This window comes from Pan troglodytes, chromosome 15 (assembly GCF_028858775.2).
Source record: "Pan troglodytes isolate AG18354 chromosome 15, NHGRI_mPanTro3-v2.0_pri, whole genome shotgun sequence".
NCBI classification, from domain to species: domain Eukaryota; kingdom Metazoa; phylum Chordata; class Mammalia; order Primates; family Hominidae; genus Pan; species Pan troglodytes.
This window is the reverse complement of record NC_072413.2, coordinates 63,385,410-63,408,454: the sequence shown is the minus strand read 5'-3', so window position 1 is coordinate 63,408,454 and position 23,045 is coordinate 63,385,410. Positions and strand designations below refer to the sequence as shown.

General features: G+C 41.0%; 2 protein-coding genes across 9 annotated transcripts in view; one reads left to right on the top strand and one right to left on the bottom strand.

Annotated features, from left to right (window-relative positions):
• The window catches only part of FUT8 (fucosyltransferase 8), a 450,735-nt gene that overhangs the window by 306,113 nt on the left and 121,577 nt on the right, over positions 1-23,045 (bottom strand). The gene's annotated exons all lie outside the window — the stretch shown is intronic.
• On the top strand, positions 17,760-20,782 carry LOC134808364 (uncharacterized). Its single transcript, XM_063793560.1, has one exon. It carries the CDS (start codon positions 18,372-18,374, stop codon positions 18,897-18,899), a length of 528 nt encoding a protein of 175 aa, XP_063649630.1. The 5' UTR covers positions 17,760-18,371; the 3' UTR covers positions 18,900-20,782.

Sequence of the window (23,045 nt, the reverse complement as noted above, 5' to 3'; positions counted from 1 at the left end):
CGCATGCCTGTAGTCCCAGCTACTCCAGAGGCTAAGGCAGGAGGATCACCTCAGCCCAGGAGGTTGAGGCTGCAGTGAGCTGGGATTGCGCCACTCCCCTTAGTCTGGGCAACAGAGCATGACCCTGTCTCATTTGAGAAAAAAAAAAAAAAAAAAAGGGCCGGCGCAGTGGCTCACACCTGTAATCCCACACTTTGGGAGGCCGAGGAGGGTGGATCACCTGAGGTTGGGAGTTTGAGACCAGCCTGACCAACATGGAGAAACCTTGTCTCTACTTAAAAAAAAAAAAAAAAAATTAGCCGGGTATAGTGGCACATGCCTGTAATCCCAGAGTAGCTGTAATCCCAGCTACTCCGGAGACTGAGGCAGGAGAATCATTTGAACCCGGGAGCAGGAGGTTGCAGTGAGCCGAGATCGCGCCACTGCACTCCAGCCTGGGCAGCAAGAGTGAAACTGTCTCAAAAAAAAAAAAAAAAAAAAAAAGATTAGTAGAAAAGGTCTGAAATAGCCCCTATAGGAAGTGGAAAAGAATTGCCAATCAATGCAACCAAGTATTTTAGAGCACATTTTCTCATTAATTGCTCATCTCATTTTTTACTTAACTTGTAGAAGGATACAAATTCTTCAGTCTATTTGATCTGATATCCCTTTTTTAAAGAGAGCCTTCTATATCCCATCTAATGATGTTCTGTACGTCTACTTTTCCATTGTAAATTACCCCATCTATTCTTTGCTATGTTACAAAACTTTTAATTATTCTTCCTGCTTTAATGTGGTTCTAGTCTTGCTCTCATGCTCTGTACAAATATCAAAGTAGTATTTGATTACTCAAGAAATCCTTAATGTCTATTTTCTTAAAGACAAGTATTCAAGAGAACTATATAAAGAAAAGGAATTCTAAACCTAGAAATGGCTATATCTTCTGACGGCTGCTCATTTACTATTATGACTAAAAATAAAAATTCCCCAGGAAAATATGAATGATGATCTTTAATATTTTGAAGCTTCAGAATAGAAAAAGTGTCTCTTTTCATTTACATTGACATTTTTCCAATTACACAACTCATATTTCAGTATTTTATATGTATTTAAAATTCAGTGGGACTTTTAAAATAAATATGGCATAACACATTTTCAAAAGAACATTCTTGGCTGGTGCAGTGGCTTACCCCCGTAATCCCAACATTTTGGGTGGCCGAGGTGGGCAGGTCGCTTGAGCTCAGAGTTCGAGACCAGCCTGGGCAACACAGAGAAACCCTGTCTCTACAAAAAATATCAAAAAAAAAAAAAAAATTAGCTGGGCGTGGTGGTATGTGTCTACAGTCCCAGCTACTCAGGAGGCTGAGCTGGGAGGATAGATTCTGCCCCAGGGGTCGAGGCTGCAGTAAGCCATGAAAGCACTACAGCACTACAGCCTGGGCAACAGAGTGATACCCTGTCTCAAAAAAAAAACAAAAACAAAAAAAGATTCTTGCAATAAGAACAGTCACCTCGGAGAGTTCTACATTTATTTCCATAACGCTGACGCTGACATTTCATAAAAAGCTTTGGGATTCAACTTTTGTAGCTGCTTTAAAGTCTCTTGTAAGTCTTTTTTTTTTTTTTTTTTTTTTTTTTTTGAGACAGTCTCACTCTATTACCCAGGCTGCAGCGCAGTGGTACAATCTCAGCTTACCGGCAGCCTTGACCTCCCGTGCTCAAGTGATCCTCCCAACTCAGCCTCACAAATGGCTGGGCCTACAGGCACACACCACCACACCCGGCTGATTTTTTAATTTTTTGTAAAGATGGGGTCTCACCATGTTGCCCAGGCTGATCTCAAATTCCTGGGCTCAAGCAATCCTCCCATCTCAGCCTCCAAAATGCTGTGATTACAGGCATGAGGCACCACGCCTGGCCTGCTTTAAAGTCTTAATATAATGTTTATAATATTGTCAGAGTGACAAATCTTCATATAATAAACATAGTTTTGATTTGGAGATATTTGTTATCAAGAAGTGGTTTACCTACATTGGAAATGCTACTTTTGAACAAAAAGTGTGACTCTAAAACATGAAACAAATTTTCTTACGCTGCTGTAATGACACCATCATTAAAATACATTTATAGCTACATTCCCCTCCTCCAGTGTCTGCTCTGTGGGTTATCACTCATATGCTCTAGTATGTTGGGTAAAAATAAAGTTCAATCATTTAATAGCCATACTTCCTACTACTGTAGGTAAAATAACAAGCCCTGAAGGTTTCTAAAAGTCAAATTATTGATTATTTGAAAGCAATTACAATACCGATTTTTAAATTTAGGCAGCTGTGATTCAATTCTCTTTCTTTTTTTATACTATACTGAAAATGAACATTACTCTTTTAGCATATACCTGACACCAGCCTACTCAGTCAATTGTCTACTCCTGTTACAAACACACACATATACACGTGTACACTATTTTTTAAATCCCCCATACATGTATTGTTTTCCTAGTTTATAACCTGAATGTTACCTGTCAGCTTTGCCTCTAGGACAACCTTCCCAATGATAGTCATGCACTTTCCTTCGTTCTTCTTGAAAAACAATCTAACCCCACTTGACTGCCTTGAGTGCAGCTTGGCACAAACTTCACTGAAATTGTTCCAACCCACTTTCTACTCCCAAAACAAAAAACTAAAACAGCATATAGTCTTGTACTTCTCTTCATAACAAGTTTCAATCACTTTTGAAGCTCTACCTCACAGAATTATTCAACTATGGCTTTGTTCTCGTCAAAAATCTTTATTAACTCAGCATTTAAGATTATCCCCATCCTCAGAGTTGTATGTGTGAACTAAGAAATGCCCAAGAAAATGTTTAATCACCCATCTTGATTCTTCCAGACAATTCCAAATTTGTTCATTGCTGAATCATCCATTAGACCATGTCTTAGTCCGTTTGGGGTGCTATAACAAAATACCTTAGACTGGGTAACTTATAAATGACAGAAATTTATTGCTTACAGTTCTGGAGGCTAGGAAGTGCAAGATCAAGGTTTGGTGTCTGGTGATGGCAGAAAGTGGGGGTTCAAGCTCCCTCAGGCCTCTTTAATAGTAAAGACACTAATCCCATTCCTGAGAGCTCTGCCCTCATGACGTAAGTACCTCCCAAAGGCCCCACCTCTTAAAACCATCAAAGTGAAGGTTAGGTCTCAACATAAGAATTCTGAAGAGACATTCAGACCATAGCTGACATAAGCCTCATTTTTTGATCCAGAAAAAGACACACACACACACACAGTGGCTACATTTAAGAGGAAGAGTTAATGTACCTTTTAAGAAAAGGTCAGTGAATGTCTACCCAGCTGTGAAAAGTGGGATATAAGAAAGTCAAAATAATTCATTTTATGGAAGAAAAAGCAGAGGCCGAGAGGGGACAAGTGGTTAACCATGTTTATGTATTTGGTGGCACACACTACTAGTATCCAAGTCTCCTGATTCCAAGATCAAAGCTTTTGTACTTTATCCATTCATTCCCATTACTAAACAGAATCATGCTAAATGAAAGGAGGAGTACACAAAAGACTACACTATTGTATGATTCCATTAATATTAAAAATCAAGAAATGGCAAAACCATGGAGACAAAAAGATCAGTGGTTGCCTGGAGCTGGGGATAGGCACAGGGACTGACTGCAAATGGACAAGAATGAGTTTTTTGGAAGATGAAAGTTTTTTAAAACTGGATTGTGATAATTGTTGCACAACTATATAAATTTACTAGAACTTGAACTATGAATGTTATGGTATATAAATTATACCTTAATAATGCTATTTTTTAAATTACTAAGAAGGAATTCGGTATATAAGGAACTCAACTCAATAGCAAGAAAACAAATAATGCAATTAAAAAATGGGCTACAGACCTAAATAGACATTTCTCAAAAGAAGACATATAAATGGCCAATTGGTATATGAAAAAATACTGATGAACCATCACAAAAATGCAAATTAAAACCACAATTCTTTATCACCTCACGCCTGTTAGAATGGCTATTCACATAAAGACAAAAGATAAATATTGATGAGGATGTGTAGAAAAGGGAATCTTGTACACTGTTGGTGGGAATGTAAATTGGGACAGCCATTATAAAAGAACAGTGTGGAGGTTCCTCAAAATATTAAAAATAGAACTACCATATGCTCCACCAATTCCACTTACGGGTATACATCCAAAGGAAATGAAATCAGTATGTCAAGGAGGTATCTGCACTCCAATGTTCATGAAAGCATTATTCATATAGCTAAGATACGGAGTCAACGTAAGCGTCCACCAATGGATAAACGGGTAAAGAAAATGTGTTATGTAGGCCAGGCGCGGTGGTTCACGCCTGTAATCCCAGCACTTCAGGAGGCCAAGGCGGGCGGATCACGAGGTCAGGAGATTGAGACCATCCTGGCTAACACGGTGAAACCCTGTCTCTACTAAAAATACAAAAACAGAATTAGCCGGGCATGGTAGCGGGCACCTGTAGTCCCAGCTACTAGGGAGGCTGAGGCAAGAGAATGGCCTGAACCCGGGAGGCAGAGCTTGCAGTGAGCCAAGATCACACCACTGCACTCCAGCCTGGGCAACAAAGAGAGACTCCGTCTCAAAAAAAAAAGAAAGAAAATGTGTTATGTGTGCATGTGTGTGTGCATGCATACACACACAGGATTCATATTCAGCTTTTAAAAAGTAAGACAATCCTGTTGGAGTTTAAATATGCCATTCTGACATATTGACTATTTTGAGTCAAAGGCACTTGAAAAACATCAGGTGTAAGAAGAGCACTCTGACCTTTCTTCTATTTCTTAAAAGCAGATGAAATTCCCATGTGAAAGATGTCCTCCTTAAACTAAAAGGAAAGCAACATTTTTATCATCAAGGACGGGATATGGAGACAAAGAGAATTCCATACAGACTTTGTTAAAATAACTTCTATCCTTTAAGCCTCCCCATATAATCCAGTTTATTTTTCACAAGTTATTATCCTTTGTCCAATTCAGTATGTAAGTATTCAATTCTAACTGTATCTTTGGGTCTTTGTTTCCTTATGAGGGCTCCTGTGCCACATAAAACTTGTATTGAATAAATTTGTGTGCTTTTCTCCTGATAATCTATCTTATGGTAATTTGTGAGGCCAAGCAAAAAAAAAAAAAAAAAAAAAAAAAAACTTTAAAAAGGTGGAGGTAAAGTTTGCCTCCCCTTTACACTGTTATCTGCAAATAACATGGATGAACCTGAAGGACATTAGGCTAAGTAAAATAGGACTGGCAGAAAAAGACAAATACACGTACTACATGATCTTACTTATATATGGAATCTAAAAAAGGTGAACTCATAGAAGCAGAGAACAGAATGGTGGTTGCCAAGGGCTGGGGTGAGGAGGAAATGGGGAGATGTTGGCCAACGGGTTATTCAGGATGAGTAAGTTCGAGAGATCTAACGTACAGCATGGTGACCACAGTTAATAATATTTACTGTACACACTAAATCTGCTAAGAAAGTAGTTTTTTTTTTTTTTGAGACAGAGTCTTGCACTGTCACCCAGGCTGGAGTGCAGTGGCGTGATCTCGGCTCACTGCAACCTCCGTCTTTCAGGTTCAAGCAATTCTCCTGCCTCAGCCTCCCAAATACCTAGGATTACAGGGGCCCGCCACCACACCCAGCTAATTTTTTGTATTCTTAATAGAGATGGGGTTTCACTATGTTGGCCAGGTTGGTCTCAAACTCCTGACCTCGTGATCCGCCTGCCTCAACCTCCCAAAGCGTTGGGATTACAGGCATGAGCTACTGCTCCCAGCCAGAAAGGAGATTTTAAATGTTCTCACCACACAAACACACAAAAATAACTATGTGAGGTGACGGATGTGTTAATTAGCATGATTGTGGTAAACATTTCACAATCTACACATATACCAAAACATCAAGTTGTACACCTTAAATATATACAATTTTTATTTGCCAATTATACCTCAATAAAACCAGGGGGAAAAAGAACATTTCATGTTTAAAAAAAAAAAAAAAAAAACAAAAGGCCAGGCATGGTGGCTCATACCTGTAATCCCAGCACTTTGGGAGGCCGAGGCGGGTGGATCACCTAAGGTCGTGAGTTCTAGACTAGCCTGACTAACATGGAGAAACCCTGTCTCTACTAAAAATACAAAAAAATTAGCTGGGTGTGGTGGTGCATGCCTGTAATCCCAGCTACTTGGGAGGCTGAGGCAGGAGAATCGCTTGAACCCAGGAGGTAGAGGTTGTGGTGAGCCGAGTTCGTGCCATTGCACTCCAGCCTGGGCAACAAGAGTGAAACTCCGTCTCAAAAAAAAAAAAAAAGAAACTCCAATTTTTTTCTAATTGTTTTTAGCTTTAAACTCTTAGAGCTCTCAGGGCTTAAAACTTGAACAACACAGGTTTGAATTATGAGGGTCCACTCATATGCTACTGTTTTTCAATAAATATGTTGATAAATTTGGGGGAGGTTTGTGACAATTTGAAAATATTCATAGACAACCATATAACCTAGAAATATCAACAAAGTAGGCCATGTGCAGTGGCTCACACCTGTAATCCCAGCACTTTGGGAGGTCAAGGCAGGAGGATCATGAGCACTGGAGTTCAAAACCACCCTGGGCAACGGCAACATGGCAAAACCCTGTCTCTACAAAAAACACAAAAATGAGCCAGGCATGGTAGCATGCACCTGCAGTCCCAGCTACTTGGGAGGCTGAAATGGGAGAATCGCTTGAGTCAGAAGGCAGAGGTTGCAGTGAGCTATGATTGAATCATGACATTCCAGCCTGAGTGACAGAGTGAGACCCTGGGTCAAAAAAAGAAAAAGACGGGAGGCTGAGGTAGGAGAATCACCTGAACACCAGAGGTGGAGGTTGCAGTGAGCCGAGATCGTGCCACTGCATTCCAGCCTGGGTGACAGAATGAGACTTCATCAAAAAAAAAAAAAAAAGAAAAGAAAAATAGAAAGTAAGAGGTATGTCATGAGTGCTTAAAATATATGTAGATACTAGTCTATTTTATCATTTACTACTACAAATATATACAAATCTATTATAAAAAGTTAAAAATTGTCACAACTTATACCACACACTTAGCCACACATGGTGGCATTTGACACTGAGAGAAACCTTGTCTCAAAAGAGTAAAGATGCAGTATTAAATCATAACTACATAAATTTAACTGTACCACACCCTGTACTATTGAAATAATTTTGTAGCCACCTCCTGTTGTTAATGAGGTGAGCTCAAGTGTGAATATTTGCTTAAAGTACCATGTGACATTAATCATCTCCAAGCAAGCAGTTCATCTTTCCAATAAATTGTATATTCCAGTAAAAAGTGATCTCCCGCGGTTTCATTATGTTTAGTACGATACTATAAACCTCAAATGACACCTAAGTGCCACTAGTGATGCCGGAAGTGCTCCCAAGAAGCAGAGAAAAATCATGGCATTACAAGAAAAAGGTGAATTGCTTGATACGTACTGTAGATTGAGGTCTGCAGCTGCAGTTGCCCGCCACTTCAAAATAAATGAATCCAGCCTAAGGGCCATTGTAAAAAAAGAATTCATGAAGCCATTGCTGAAGGCACACCAGCAGATGCAAAAATCGTGCACGTTTTGTGAAATAGTTTTTTATTTCATGTTGAAAATGTAGCTTTTATAGGGGTACAGGATTGCTATAAAGAAAGGCATCCCTATAAACTTTAATAAGTTTCAAGAAAAAGCAAAGTCATTATACAACTTAAAACAAATGGAAGGCGAAGGATCTAAAGCTGAAGAATATAATGCCAGCCAAGGATGGCTTGATAATTTTAGAAAGAGTTTTGGCTTTAAAAACGTCACGATAACAGGAGAAGCAGCTTCTGCCAACCAAGAGGCAGCAGACGACTTTCCAGATGACATTAAGAAAACCATTCACTTTGGCCGGGCGCGGTGGCTCACGCCTGTAATCCCAGCACTTTGGGAGGCCGAGGCAGGCGGATCACGAGGTCAGGAGATCCAGACCATCCTGACTAACACTGTGAAACCCCAGTCTCTACTAAAAATACAAAAAATTAGCCTGGCGTAGTGGTGGGTGCCTGTAGTCCCAGCTATTCAGGGGGCTGAGGCAGGAGAATGGCATGAACCTGGGAGGTGGAGCTGGCAGTGAGCAGAGATTGCGCCACTGCACTCCAGCCTGGCCGACAGAGCCAGACTCCATCTCAAAAAAAAAAAAAAAAAGAAAAGAAAATCATTCACTTTGGGAGGCCGAGGTGGGCAGATCACAAGGTCAGGAGTTCGAGACCAGCCTGGCCAATATGGTGAAACCCCGTCTCTACAAAAAATACAAAAATTAGCCAGGCGTGGTGGTGTACACCTGTAGTCCCAGCTACTCAGGAGGCTGAGGCAGAAGAATCACTTGAACTCAGGAGGCGGAGGTTGCAGTGAGCCGAGATCGCGTCACTGCACTCCAGCCTGGGTGACAAAGCGAGACTCGGTCTCAAAAAAAAAAAAAAAAAGAAAGAAAGAAAGAAAATCACCGAGGAGGCCAGGTGCAGTGGCTCATCCCTGTAATCCCAGCACTTTGGGAAGATGAGGCAGGAGGATCGTTTGAGGCCAGGAGTTCAAGATCAGCCTGGGCCTGGGCAATACAGCGAGACCCTGCCTCTACAAAAAACATTTTTTTAATTAGCTGGGGGGAAGGCATAATGGCTCACACCTGTAACCCCAGCACTCTGGAAGGCCCAGGTGGGAGGATCACCTAAGGCCAGGAGTTTAAGACCAGACTGGGCAACACAGTGAGACCCTGTCTCTACAAAAAAATAAAAAATATTTAAAAATTAGCCAGGCATAGTGGTGCACACTTGCATCCCAGCTATTCGGGAGGCTGAGGCAGGAGGACTGCCTAAGTCCAGGAGTTTGAGACTGCGGTGAGCTATGATCATGCCATTTGCATGTCAGCCTGGGCGATTGAGCAAGACCCTATCTCTTAAAAAAAAAAAAAGAAATATGGAGAAAGAATATCCGCCTAAACAAGTTTTTAATATAGACAAAAGTGCCCTATTCTGGAAAACAACGCCATAAAAAACATTCATTAGTAAGGAAGAGAAAAAGCACCAGGATTAAAGGCAGGAAGGGATGGGCTAACTCTACTGTTTGGTGAAAATGCAGTGTGGTTTATGATCAGAACTGCCCTTATCTATAATGCTACAAACCCCCAAGCCTTGAAGGGAAAAGATAAACACCAGCTCCCAGTCTTTTGGTCATAGAACAAAAAAAGCCTGGGCAATGAGAACCCTTTTTCTGGATTGGTTCCATTGATGCTTTTGTCCCTGAAGTCAGGAAGTATTTTGCCTGTAAGTTCTTTTATTATTGAACAATACCCCTGGCCACCCGGAACCCCATGAGTTCAACACCAAAGGTGCTGAAGTAGTCTACTTGCCCCCAAACAAAATGTCTCTAATTCAGCTTCTAAATCAGGGGGTCACGAGGATCACTGGACACAGTACACTACAGAAAGTACTGTCAACTCTATGAAAGAGAATGCCAATAAAGAAACCATCCTGAAAGTCTGGAAGGATTACACCACTGAAGAAGCCGTCGTTGTTATGGAAAAAGCCATGAAAGCCATCAAGCCTGAAACAATAAATTCCTGCTGGAGAAGACTGTGTCCAGATGTTGTGCATGACTTCACAGGATTTGCCACAGGGCCAATCAAGGAAATCATGAAAAAGACTGTGGATATGGCAAAAATAAAAAAAAAAGGGGGGGTGGGTTAAAGGGTTTCAAGATACAAATCTTGGAGAAATTCAAGAAATAGACATCACACAAGAGGAATTTTAAAAGATGACTCAGTAAGTGCTTCCAATCCAGTACCAGGTAATGTAGAAGGAATGCCAGAAAACAAAATGACATCAGACAATCTGGCAGAAGACTGTCTGATTGTTCAAGACTGCTTTTGACTCCTTCATGACATGGACCCTTCTCTGATATGGGCACTGAAACTAAAGCAAACGGTGGAAGAAGGATTGGTACCATATGGAAATGTTTTCAGAGAAATGAAAAAGCAAAAAAGGCAGAAGTATGACGTATTGCCATAAAGTTACACCATGTGTGCCTGCCTCTCACGCCTCCCCTTCCCCCTTCCACCTCTACCATGCTGAGACCAACAAGACCAATTCCTCCGCTTCCTTCTCCTCTCAGCCTACTCAATGTGGAGACAATGAGGATAAAGACCTTTGTGATGATCCACTTCCACTTAATGAAGAGTAAATATATTCTCTCTTCCTTATTTTTTTTTTTTTTTTTTTTTCCTGAGATGGAGTCCCGCTCTGTCGCCAGGCTGGAGGGCAGTGGCGCAACCTTGGCTCACTGCAACCTCCACCTTCTAGGTTCAAGCAATTCTCCTGCCTCAGCCTCCTGAGTAGCTGAGACTACAGGCACGTGCAACCACGCCCAGCTAATTTTTGTATTTTTAGTAGAGATGGGGTTTCACCATGTTGGCCAGGATGGTCTCAATCTCTTGACCTCAAGATCCGCCCACCTTGGCCTCCCAAAGTGCTGGGATTATAGGTGTGAGCCATGGCGCCCGGCCTATGATTTTCTTAATAACATTTTCTTTTCTCTAGCTTACTTTGAGAACACAGTATATAATACATATAAGGTACAATGTGTTAGTTGACTATGTCATCGGTAAGGCTGGAAGTCAACAGTAGTTTATTAGTAATTAAGTTTTTGAGGAGATAAAAGTTACATGTGGATTTTCATCTTGATGGGGGTCTGTGCCCCAAACCCTGTGCTGTTCAAGGGTGAACTATACGTGCTGAAAAGTGTCACTAAAATATGAAGAAACCAACTTTTCTCTAAACTTTAGATGCACTTCCCTGAATAATTTCCAAAGGTTGGGTACCTTATTTTCCAACCGTGCATTTACAAGCAGAAACAGCAAACGATAGGTACTATACTGATATACATGTAGAAATGAACACATGATCCCTATTAAAACATTTTTGTTATTTATCATTATTTCCTTTCAGGTACTTCTGTACTACTCTAAGCCTCTGTAGACAGTCATACAGAGGATGTGTTCTGGCCAAGTTTGGTGGCTCACACCTGTAATTCCAGCATTTTGGGAGGCCAAGGGAGGAGGACCACTTGAGCCTAGGAATTCGACACCAGCCTGGGCAACAGAGCAAGACCTCATCTCTAAAATAAAATAAAAAATAAAAATAAAAAAAGGATGTGTTCTTTTCTTTGTTATCTAGTCTGACAAAAATTTCTCCAAAATAGACTTCTTTGGTAATTTTATTTTCATTACATCTTTATGCCATTAAAACCTAAACACTAATCTTTTTTTATTATTATTAAGAGGAACTATTCCTAATTGCACATTACCAGGTTTCTGTAGCTTATTATTTGGTGCATCCTCAGTAGGTATACATCTTTTCAGCTTACTCAGCATTGAGAACATAATATTGTGTGTTTGTTTACTTACAAAGTAAAAGTAACATTATATCTCTCATCGTATGCACACTTGACAACCTATGAGAAGTATCAAGCAGATACTTCTAATATTTGAACCTTAAAAATAAACGGAATTTTAGTTGATAGAGGGCTGGATGTCTGTAATTATGTCAGGAAGCAATCAGGGTTATCAGTACATATACATTTCTCACGCTGTTGAGGGGGTCAGTTTACCAAGCAAAAGAAAGGACCTTTTGGCCTCAAGAATTTCAGTTACAACCTGCCTAACCCCTAGAGTTTCACTAAACTTCCTAAGAGAGAAAGAAAAACCTAAAACTTAGAAAAAGAAAGCAAATTGTTTACCCTGGCTTAGTTCTAATTGTAAAGAATCAACTTTCTCAAAATTACTATCTTTTGACATTTGGCAACTGAATGAATTAAGTAGTTATTCAGAGAGCTCAAGACATAAAAACTAATACAACTTCTATTATATATTTTTCTCCTTCAGGTACCAGTACAATTCCATGTGTTGGAGAAACTGAGTAAGTCAAAACCCAATTGATTAGGCCCTAATTATCAAAGACACTTTCACCTTGTGAACTTCTCACAGTAACTGTCTTAAACCTGCTAACAGTACTCCCATGAGTGGAGAACACTGTGCTTCATTTTTAGTTTAATATGTTAGTTCTCTTCAATGAACATAATTTTTTTTTTTACATTACAGTAATGAGGCACATGAAGGTTAGAATTTGTTTTTTTGTTTTGTTTTGTTTTGTTTTTTGAGACAGAGTTTCACTCTTGTTGTCCAGGCTGGAGTGCAATGGCAAGATCTCGGCTCACTGCAACCTCCGCCTCCCTGGTTCAAGTGATTCTCCTGCCTCAGCCTCCCAAGTAGCTACGATTACAGGCATGCGCCACCACGCCCGACTAATTTTGTATTTTTAGTAAAGATGAGGTTTCTCCATGTTGGTCAGGCTGGTCTCCAACTCCTGACCTCAGGTGATCCACCCGCCTCGGCCTCCCAAAGTGCTGGGATTACAGGCATGAGCCACTGCGCCTGGCCTATAAAATCATTTTTAATAAATAATATTAAATGCTATACAAATGAAGTTCTTCTAGTCTCTTGCCTACCACCTCAAAAGGAAATGAAATCATTATAATAAACCTATTATAACATAAAAACTAATGTTTTACCTGGAAATGTTCTATGGACTCTAAGGAAAAAAGTATACTGTAAAGATGGTCAATTCCCGCATTTCTTACCATTGCTAGAAGAGGATGACAAACAAGGAGAAGAAAGTAGAGGGAAAGAGAAAAACTGAATAAATCTCCTTCATCTCCAAATAAGGCAAGCTCATCAACCAGTATGCTCCTCTCTCTATCTCCCTCTCTTCACTGACTGCCCCAAGGTCCCAGACAATACAGAATCTATAAATTATATCTGTCCACTTTACCACTAATTAAGATATTACTATCAATTGTATTAATTGTAGAAATGCTTAGATTAGCTTATGGAATGTTGACTTAAGTCATTAAATAACATTACAATGCTTTTATTATAGTTTTGATGGTTTGTAAATATTGTTTATACTCTAACCAAATTTAATCTGGTTCTAGATATTATTAGAATTTGATATCTCATTTAAGGGATATTATAGAAAAATCAGTCACAACATTGATAAAAACTTAAAACTCATTCATTGTCCATTGAAAGTCTTGATCAAATAACACTTAGACAGATACACAGGTTCATTTTAGTTATACGTTAAAGGTAATTAAGAGGACTCTCCCATTTTCATTTTACTTTTGTTCAAGTTTACAATCAGAAAGTTATAGCATTTCTGCACTTTCAAGTTTATATCATGAAGTTTATTCATTAGAAAAACTAATTCTAACCGTCTTCATGTGCCTCATTGCTACATGATATAAACTCATTACTCAGGTTCTAAAATAAACATTAGCTTAATTTTCCATTTTCATCTAAGATTATTATCAATGTTTTATTATTTTATAATGTGAACTTTATTCTGACCAGTCATCAAGGCTGTGACAAGATCTTTCAAGTTCATTTTCATATTTATTCAGTTTACGGAAAAATAAATTTTAAAAACCCAAGTTATAAAATACAACAAATACAGTGAGCATTTCGTAGTGATCTTTAAAAGTTTTTCTTTTATTCCAGTGCTTCGATGAAGAAGTTATAGTATAATTATACAATCACTATCGAAGAAAAGGCAGAATAGCAAAGGCAAATTTGAACCACAATAACACTACCCTTATATTGGTATAATTTGTTAATTAAAAGAAGATTTATAAATTCAAAACGTATTTCTCCTTCACATTGTCATTTTCTGACCAAAAAAAAGACTACCACAAAGAGGTATTTTTTTAAAGTAGATGGGTAAGAAAATTTAAATGAAATTAGCCCTATAACTCTGCTTTCAGTAAGAGTACAAAAGTAACCCTTATATTGACAAATACGGCATAACTCCATAGGTCCCATTTGCTCTTCCTCCATTAAAAGGAAAATATGTAGTATCATATAAAGTTTATATGGGTTTTATGTTCAGAATATTGTAGAGATTAAGAAAAACCTTTGCCTGGTGGGTGGTAAGATTAACTTTATTGGTTTGATTTCCCATTATTCCAAATGGAAGACTGTTGGATGATGGGGGGTAGCTGGGGAAAGGAAAAAATGCCAGGAGATTAGAATGTTGAAAGAAAGAGAAGTTGAGATTTGAAACTAATCCATTTTTTAAAAATCTTACGACCAAGCATGGTAGCTCACGCCTGTGGGAGGCCAAGGTGGGATGATCACTTGAGGCCAGGAATTCAAGACCAGCCTGCGCAACATGGTAAGACCCTGTCTTTTAAACTTAGAAACAAACAAACAAAAATCTTTTTAATAAAATAAAGGAGCCGGGTACAGTGACTCACGCCTGTAATCCCAGCATTTTAGGAGGCCAAGGTGTGAGGACCACTTGACCCCAGGAGTTCAAGACAAACCTGGGCAACATACCAAGGTCTCATCTCTACAAATATTAAAAAATAATTAGCCACGCATGGTGGCATGCACCCGTAATCCCAGATACTCCAGAGGCTAAGGCGGGAGAATGGCTTGAACCAGGGAGTTCAAGGCTGCAGTGAGCCATGATCACGCCACTACTGCACTCCAACCTGGGCAACATAGAGAGACAACCCCCAATCCCAATCTCAAAAAAAAAAAAAAAAAAATTAAAGAAAATAAAATGTTAAATCTACACATCCCCATATAATATTCTTCTGTTGGGGATTTTTTTACAGGTTCTTTAAAAATCAGTCGTAAATATCTTTTACTTTTAAATATGTTTAATTGTTTCACTATAACAAGCTGCAATGTAAAAAAATTCAAACTCCAAGAAAGAAACTCCATACTACATGGTAGTGAAATATGAGCCAGAGAATCAATAAGAGGATGCTACACTACTGTTGAAGACCAGAAGTTGATATCTCCTTTGAAAAGTATCAACAGAAGCAGCATTGATGCAGGGTACAAAAGTACTATAATAAAGCTGGCTGTGGTAGCACATGCCTATAGTCCCAGCTACTCAAGAGACTGAGGTAGGAGGATCGCTTGAGCCCAGGAGTTCAAGGCCAACCTGGACAAAACAGCAAGATCACATCTCTATTGGGGGAAAAAAAAAAAAAAGTACCATAATAGTAATACTTTTAGTTTCAGAGTTGTTTAAAAATCTTAATTTTATGTTTAGTAAAGTAACTTATTCAAGTTTTTTTAAATATTTACTCTTATGATTGTAAAACTTTCTTTTATATTTATCAATTTGCTATAATATGAAATGATGTATCCACCATTTAACTAAATCAAGAGATTTATTAAATGCAGTTTATCATAAATCAAAAATAACCATTAATGAAATGGAAGAATCTATTTACTTTATCAGCATTGAGATTCTATTTACATAATGAAGAGCTATGGATAATAAACAGCCCAAACACTATCTGCAAAGAAACCAATATTCCAATGATTTTAATATACATATAATTATCAGTCTCTAGGCTTGGATTTAAAGAATATGTGAATGGAAAGAAGTAAATTAACATACTAATTTATTACAGCTTAGAAACCTAAATGAAATGCCACAGGCCACAAAACAACTGCTTCGTATTCAAAGGCACACATTCAATTTGGTAGATCAGCTGGACTCACTGCATTATACTGCAGGAGATAAGGGTTAAGTGACCTGGGGATACTGTTCTCCAGATGTCTAAAAGGTCCATTTTTTTATTGGAATTATCTCTACTTTAAAAAAAAAAAAAAAAGGAATTACATCTACTTTTGATAAATACGTAGCTTACCACACAATTAATACCTTCGCCCATATAAGATTCTACTTGAAGCTTCGTTTTTGAAATTTTAGGATTGTAGCTATTATAAAAACAAAATTTAAGAACACACAACATGTACAATGGGTCAAGAATACATGCCTTAGATTCTGATGAACAGGACAAGAAGGTTAAGAAAATACTATAACATACTCTAAGTTTGGGGATACATTTTAGAGATTTTAAAATGAGAAATCCAATAAATCTTTAAGCATTTAGCTTTCCATTATTGCAGCTCATGAAAAGACTTCTTTAAACTAATTTGTAATACACAATATATTCACTCCACAAATAACTATGTACATATATATGCCCACATCAATTTCGTACTCTTTTAATTAAAAGTTTATGTTTCTTTTGGTCATAAAAATCTGGTTTTGGGTGTTTTAAAAGTTCAAACAGCTATTAAGCTATACTTTGCTTTGGCACTAGCTCCCCCTCCAGACCAATGTACTAATATAACAGCATTTTTAAAAATAATAATAAGTTAACAGGTTTTTCCAATCCACTAGCAAATTTTAAGATTCACCACTTTTAAGGACACTCCAATTGCGTAAAAATAACTGGTAAGAATTTGCAACAAAACAATGCAGGATGTAATCAGAATTACTGTTTTGTTTTGTTTTTTTCGATTCTATACGTCTTAAACAGAACTGATTTGTAGGAAAACAACTTCAGGTGACTTTTTAAATTCAAAAATATCCTCAAAATATAACCTATATAAGGCCGTACTTTATGGAAATTATTTTGAATCACTATCCTATTACACAAGACACTCTTCAAGTTAACTCACAACTTGACCAAAGATACATTTTTGCATCTGTTTCTGCAATCTATACAAGTTTCATTCCAGCTGTTCAGCTCTTGAATTCAAACAGAATTCTCAATTTATAAGGCAGCAAAAAGAAAATCCATGTCTTTGTACGTGTCTTATAGCCTATTCATCTCTAACTCCCTGCATTTTTTACACACTAAACCTGTGAAATCACAATTACAAATGCTTGAATTCCCACCTTTTCAATACTACCGTAGTATTTATAAATCAAGTAATTAAGATTTTCTATACACATAGCAGATTTCACAAGGACAGCAAGGTACAGGGCCTTATTATTTGGCATAGGGTTTTAAGATGTTTTTACAGTTATTTTAAAGAGCAGAGACTACAACTCCATTATTTCTCATATATCTGATATACTGTAGTGCTTAAATAATTTCTCTCCTAAAATACTTTCTATGTGATGCCCCTATTTAAAGAATTAGTCATAAAACATAGAATGTAAATTTAATCAAGAAAATAAACATGCACCTAACCGCCGGAATAACAAGAAAAAAAAAAAAACTATAATGAAATCTGCCTACAGTTTTCATAGAGGCAAGCCAGTTAAGTCAGTTACTTGAGATGCGTTTAACTCTAAACTGACACAAAACTTGTATTGAATTTGTTCCGCAAAACGTTGAAATTTGGGGTTATGTACTGGAGAATTTGGCTTTTCTGGGTCCACCTTCCTGAGTGGGTTTAAATAAACTGTGAATAATTAAAACATAGGAAGGAAAAAACACCACCTGTCCGTGCCTTTAACCAAGGCCTCAATCTATATTATACGGCAAAATGCTAAAATAAAAGCTCATCCGGGACAAACCCTAAGCATGACACTGCCACTTAAGAAATACACTGCGTCTCTGAAGATTGCAATCCCCACTGTGAAGAAAGAACAGGTGCTGCACCCGACAACCCACTCAATCCTGCAGGACAAACCTCCTAGAACTGATTAAATATGGACTCATTTAACCTTCCCAAATAAGTTGATACTCAAAAGCCGCCAGCTCGTCATTTGCACATCAAAAGGGAGTACAGCTGCACTCAAGCCTTTAACTGCCCTGCATCAGTCCCTCGCGGATCTTTGTGCGGGTCCACTCCCTGCTTTCTAGCCCGAGCAGCACTCAGAGAGAGCCCATAACGCACGGGCATCTTCCTCCCCACAAACCGCGACTCCAGGGACCGAGCTGCTGACGAAGGGAAGGTAGGTGTGGAGGGGAAACGACGGACACCTCCCACCCCCGCCCCCAACCCTTCTCCTTCCCTAGGCTTTGGCCCCTGCCCTAGGCAAGGATGCGCGACGCGGAGGGCAGCAGCGGCGCAGCTCCGCGTCCCGGCTGGAGAGGCGGGCGCCCCTCACCCTCTGCCCGCGCCCCCGGGGCTGCGCCAAGGCATCCGCCAGAGCGTCCCGGGGGCTCCCTCCCCACTTTTCCGAGAGCCGCTGGTTAACCGGCAGCAGTTGCAGCAACAGGCCCGGGGGTCGCCCGGGGAAACGAGCAGGGACAGCCGCGGAGCCTCCTCAGATCCCGCGCGCAGCCCAGCCCAGCCCAAGACCCCGAGGCGCGCGGGGCCCGGCTCCCAAAACGCCCCCTTACCCCAGGCGGGAGCAGAGGCGGTCTCCGCCGCTCCCCGTCGCAGCTGCCAAAGCCACAGCCCTCAGCCGCAGCTGCCCCACGCTGGGGGAGTGGGAAGGGTGGCTGAGTGGAGGATGCTACTCCCGACCGAACGGAGAGGAAGAAACGGAAACAGGAACCGCCGCCGCCGCTTAACGGAGCCTTCGGCGCCACTGACTGAGGCAGAGCGCGAGGCGGCGCGAGCCGGGCAGTCGCTGACAGCGCGAGACCGAGAGCGAGCCGGGTCCAGGGCGCGCGACCCTGAGCAGTGCCGGCCCCATTCCGCGGGGAGAGGAAGGGACGGGTCGGCTGGGGCCAGGCGGCGGGGGCGGGATGGGGAGGGGGCCTGGAGCGGAGGGAACCGGCTCCTCGGGTCGGCCGGAGATAACGCGCGCACGCGCCGGAGCGGCTCTGACAACGAGCGCAGGCGGGGAAGCCTCGGCCAGCGCCGGCGTGCGCGCGCGAATGGGGGCGCGCGCCCCTCGGCGTTCCTGGCTTCTGAGAGAGGGCGCGCATGCGCCGGCCGCTGCCACCTACGGCGACCCTGGCATGTGCCAGGGCTTCTCCCCGCCCCCTTCCTCGCTGCGCCGGTGGAGAGCGTAGCAGCAGCATCCACCGCCTAGCAGAGCCGCGGGCCACAGCGGGACGGCACAGTTCCAGCAGGGCAGCGGCTGCGCACGCCGGCGCCGGCTCGCACACAGGCGTAGGCCGCCCTCTACCGCCTGAAGGCCGAAGGCTGAGCGGGGCGCGAGCGGATCCCGGGAGGAGACCCGCCTCCAGAGAATGCAGTGCTCCCTACAGCGCGGGGAATGGACCGGCCCGTGCCAGCTCAGTCGGCGGCCCTAGGGGGCACCCGCACTAGAGGTTTTGAGGCTGGCTCCTTGCTACTTTTAGGGGTGCGCGCTGCTGCTGCTCAGCCCCTGCAGCCCGCATTTGGCCGCTTGACTGCTGCTTCCAGCGCGATCCTACAATGGCATCGCTCCCCCAGGAGACTCAGCGAAGCCCTACTTTATCTTGTAAGAGCTGTTTCCACATTCACTCGAAGAGAAAGACCCCCCCCACGAGGGCCTGAGTTCGATGCCCGGCCTCTCCCGACCCGCGGCTGCGACAGCCCCTCTGAGGCGGAAGTTTATTCAGTACGGGAAAGAGAACAGCACGGGGAGAGGGGAGAGGCTTTGCCCTAGGATGCGTCCTACCCGCTCGGACTCGGAAAATTCCCGGCGCCCGCGATGCAGAGCAGTGGACCGAAGGGCTGCCCCAGAGCAGCCCAGACCGCCAGCTGAGCGGGAGGACCTGAGCGCGCCGCCCCAGCACACAAAGTAGTCGCGGGACGAGGGGTGCCGCCGGGGCCAATCAGAGCCGCGCGCCGCGTGAGTGGAGTGCGAGCCGGCCAATCAGAGGGCCGGAAGATGAGCTTCCCGTTCCAAACTCTTCCCTGTAGCCTTGGGACCCAGATCCCAAGCCTGGGGCGCTTTACGGTGGGAGAGCGAAATGGTGCCCTTAAGACAAGAATCATTTCTCTAGGCTTGGGCATTTTAAAGTACATAACGGGGATACTTATCCCAAAGCAAGTAGCGGCGGCCTTTTAGATGTTAAATATTAAAAGATCACAAAAAGGAGATTTAAGAGGCAGTGGCCTGTCAAGGTTGCAATCTGCCTAATATTCATAAATTCACATTTATTGAGACCTTCTTATGTATCAGGAACTCTATCACAGATACACAAATAAGGTACTGCTGATTCAAAAGAAAATCCCTTGTCCTCAAGCAGCTCAGGTTCTGAGGGAGGCTTTCCTAGACCTTGTGACTCGTATTTATTGTCAGCTCTTTAAACAAAAAGCACTCTATGAAATGCTGTACTTTACAGTCGTTTTTATGATTATCTCCCTGTGAGAAAAGAAAATTGAAAGTAGAGTGACTTGTCCAAGATCACACAGAAGATGTACTAGCAGAGCCAGAATTATGTTCTAGCTCAGTTTGGGTGTCATCATTCCATAAAATAATTCAATAACAATTTGTAAATGCATGGATGCTCTCTCCCATGAGATTTCTGTACTAAACGTATAAGCAGGACAAAATTCTGGTGTAAAAGTGACACACTTTGGTTGTTGGAAATGAACACAAATTTTAGGCTTATGTGGGATTAAAGGTAAAAATCTTATCAGTCATACTTTAGATAATTTTTAGAAGTCAGAGGTGGGGTGGATATTTACTTCTTAGTTTAAACACAGCATTTTAAAAATATTTTAACAAGCAAGCGTAACTTTTTTTTTTTAAGATAGAAGAAGCAGGAAGGATCACTTAAGCCCAAGAGTTCCAGGCTGCAGTGCCACATCGTGCCTGTCAGTGGCCACTTCAGCCTGGGCAACATAGCAAGACCCTCATGTCTAAAATTAAAAATAAAATTTTCAAAAAAGAACTACTTCTAGTTGGTTAATAATCATGATAGTTTACACTGTATAATACTTTGAGATATCCAAGTACAAAGCTTTACATTTGCCTAAAAATTCCATTTTTGTCTGGTGTTCCATTTTTACTTCCAAAATCCTAGGAATTAAAGCACTTATTTTCCCTACCTCCTTCCAACTGAAAAAAAAAAACCTGTCCTAGGAATGTTTTGCCCAGGATTTGGTGCATTTGTATAGAACAGTATAATATACGTTAAAATAACAAATAACTTTGGTATCTCTTGAATACACTCAGAAACTAATTCTTCAGTGATTTTGAAGTCTGCTTTGTTGAATCAATGTGCTTCTCCACCTGTGATGGAACATTATTATCAAAACCCTTTCCAAGGCAGGCTCAGGATTTAGCTGCCATCCCAAAACTGGAGGTCTCTGTCAAACAACTGATATTTGAGAACAAGTCTTTACACATTAAGTTCCAAGCCAATCATGAATTTCCAGGAAATTCACTTATGAAAGGGAATTTTATACCCTGCCTCTTCTCAGTGTGGACAACAGTCCCAGCTTTTAAAAAATACATTTATTTTACTCTCTCCAGAGAAGAAAATTCCTAGAACTCAGTCGTTCTCTTGCCAGGTTAAATTTTGAGAGAGAAGGAATCCTGCAAAAGGTTCTAAACATCACTGGCCATCAGAAAGTATCTGTGTCAAAAGCATTTTTCCACAAGCTGCAGGTCCCACCCTGTTGCTGCGCTCTCTCATTCTCTTCTCCCAACTGCTTGCCTCTGCTGCTCATCACTGCCAGTTTGTAATAGTTGCTTAAGTAAGTACAGGTACTCCACCTCTTACTCCACCCCTCCCTCACCAAACTAGGTTTTGGACCCATCTTTGCTTATCCCAAAAGTTAAAGACAAGTTCTGTTCAACAAAAGATTAGACAGAACAATCGTTATGATCTGTTATACTAACAACTAACAGGGCCTTGTCAGTGCATTGTTTTCTTGTATATAGCCTCGGTCAAATTCTTAACCATCAGCTAGAGCTATGGGGACTTGGGTGTGGGGCAAGAAGGAATCATCCCTTAGACTATGGAAAAGATCAAAATGAAAGTTAAAGTGAGTACATGAGTGGCCATTTTATTGCGAGATTAGCTAGATCAAAGTTAATGAACGTGAATGCTATCACATTTCCTAAGTTGTGAACATTCATGTAGAAACTGGTTTGAAATTTACTACCATTTTATTATGACTGTAATAAAAATAATAGCCAAAGTGTAATAGTGCTGAGCACCAGGCCCCATGCAAGACTCTTTACCTCCACCATTTAATTCTCAAATCAAACCTTTGAGGTGGATCCTATTATTACGGTGGGGAGATCTGTGGAGTTCCAGCAAGGGGTTGAGGCACTCAGAAGGCTTAGCATAAGCTACTTACCAAATAGTTTACAAATTTTTCTATCTCTACCAACGTGTACCAACTGACTGTCAGCCATGGAAGCATTCTGAATAATTGTTAATTGTTCTCGTTGTTTTATAATTGTTGCTCTAGCTACATTTCACTTACAGGATCCGATTTTCCAGGAAGTCATCCAAAGGGCAGCATTGTTATTGCCAAGAGCAAGAAGGGGTGACCTTGAGATAATCATTTTACCCATCTGGGCCTCAGTTTTCTCATTTGTAAAATAAAAGGGTTGGACTAGGTAAGTTTTAGTTGTTCGTCAGTTCTAAAACTATAAATCTAGCCAACTTGACACACCATTGACAATAACTACAAAAATGAAATATAGGGAAAAAAAGTCTATATTTTCATTTTTATTTTTTAGAGACAAGGTCACAGAATGTTGCCAAGGCTCGTCTTGAACTCCTGGCCTCAAGCTGTACTCTTGCCTCAGCCTCCTGAGTAGCTAAGAATCTATATTTTCAAATTCAATGTGTTTTAAGTCACTTTTGAGCCAGCTCCTTAAACAAACTCTATACCTACTCATTAAAAAGCCAGAGCAAATCTTTCCCATTAGAAGAGTAAATGAAGTGATTGATTTAAAGACTGATGAAACTAGCCAGACTATCCCTCCCTATGACTTGCCTCCATGGCTGAAATTTCTGTCTTCTCCACTGGGATAAAGCAGCATATAGTTCACACTATTGATTTCTAATTCAACATTCACTCCTGTCCTTCCTTATTAATAGGGCTGTTTATTTTTGTTTTCATCTGCCAATTCTTTAGGTAACCACCCAAAACTCCAACTACAGAAAGGCAACTCAATTAGCCAGTAAATGGGTTCCCTAATATGGTAGGAGATTTATCATGCTTACTCTCTCTTTCCAGACATACAAAAAGATTATATTTTTCCACACCCACCCCCAGATAC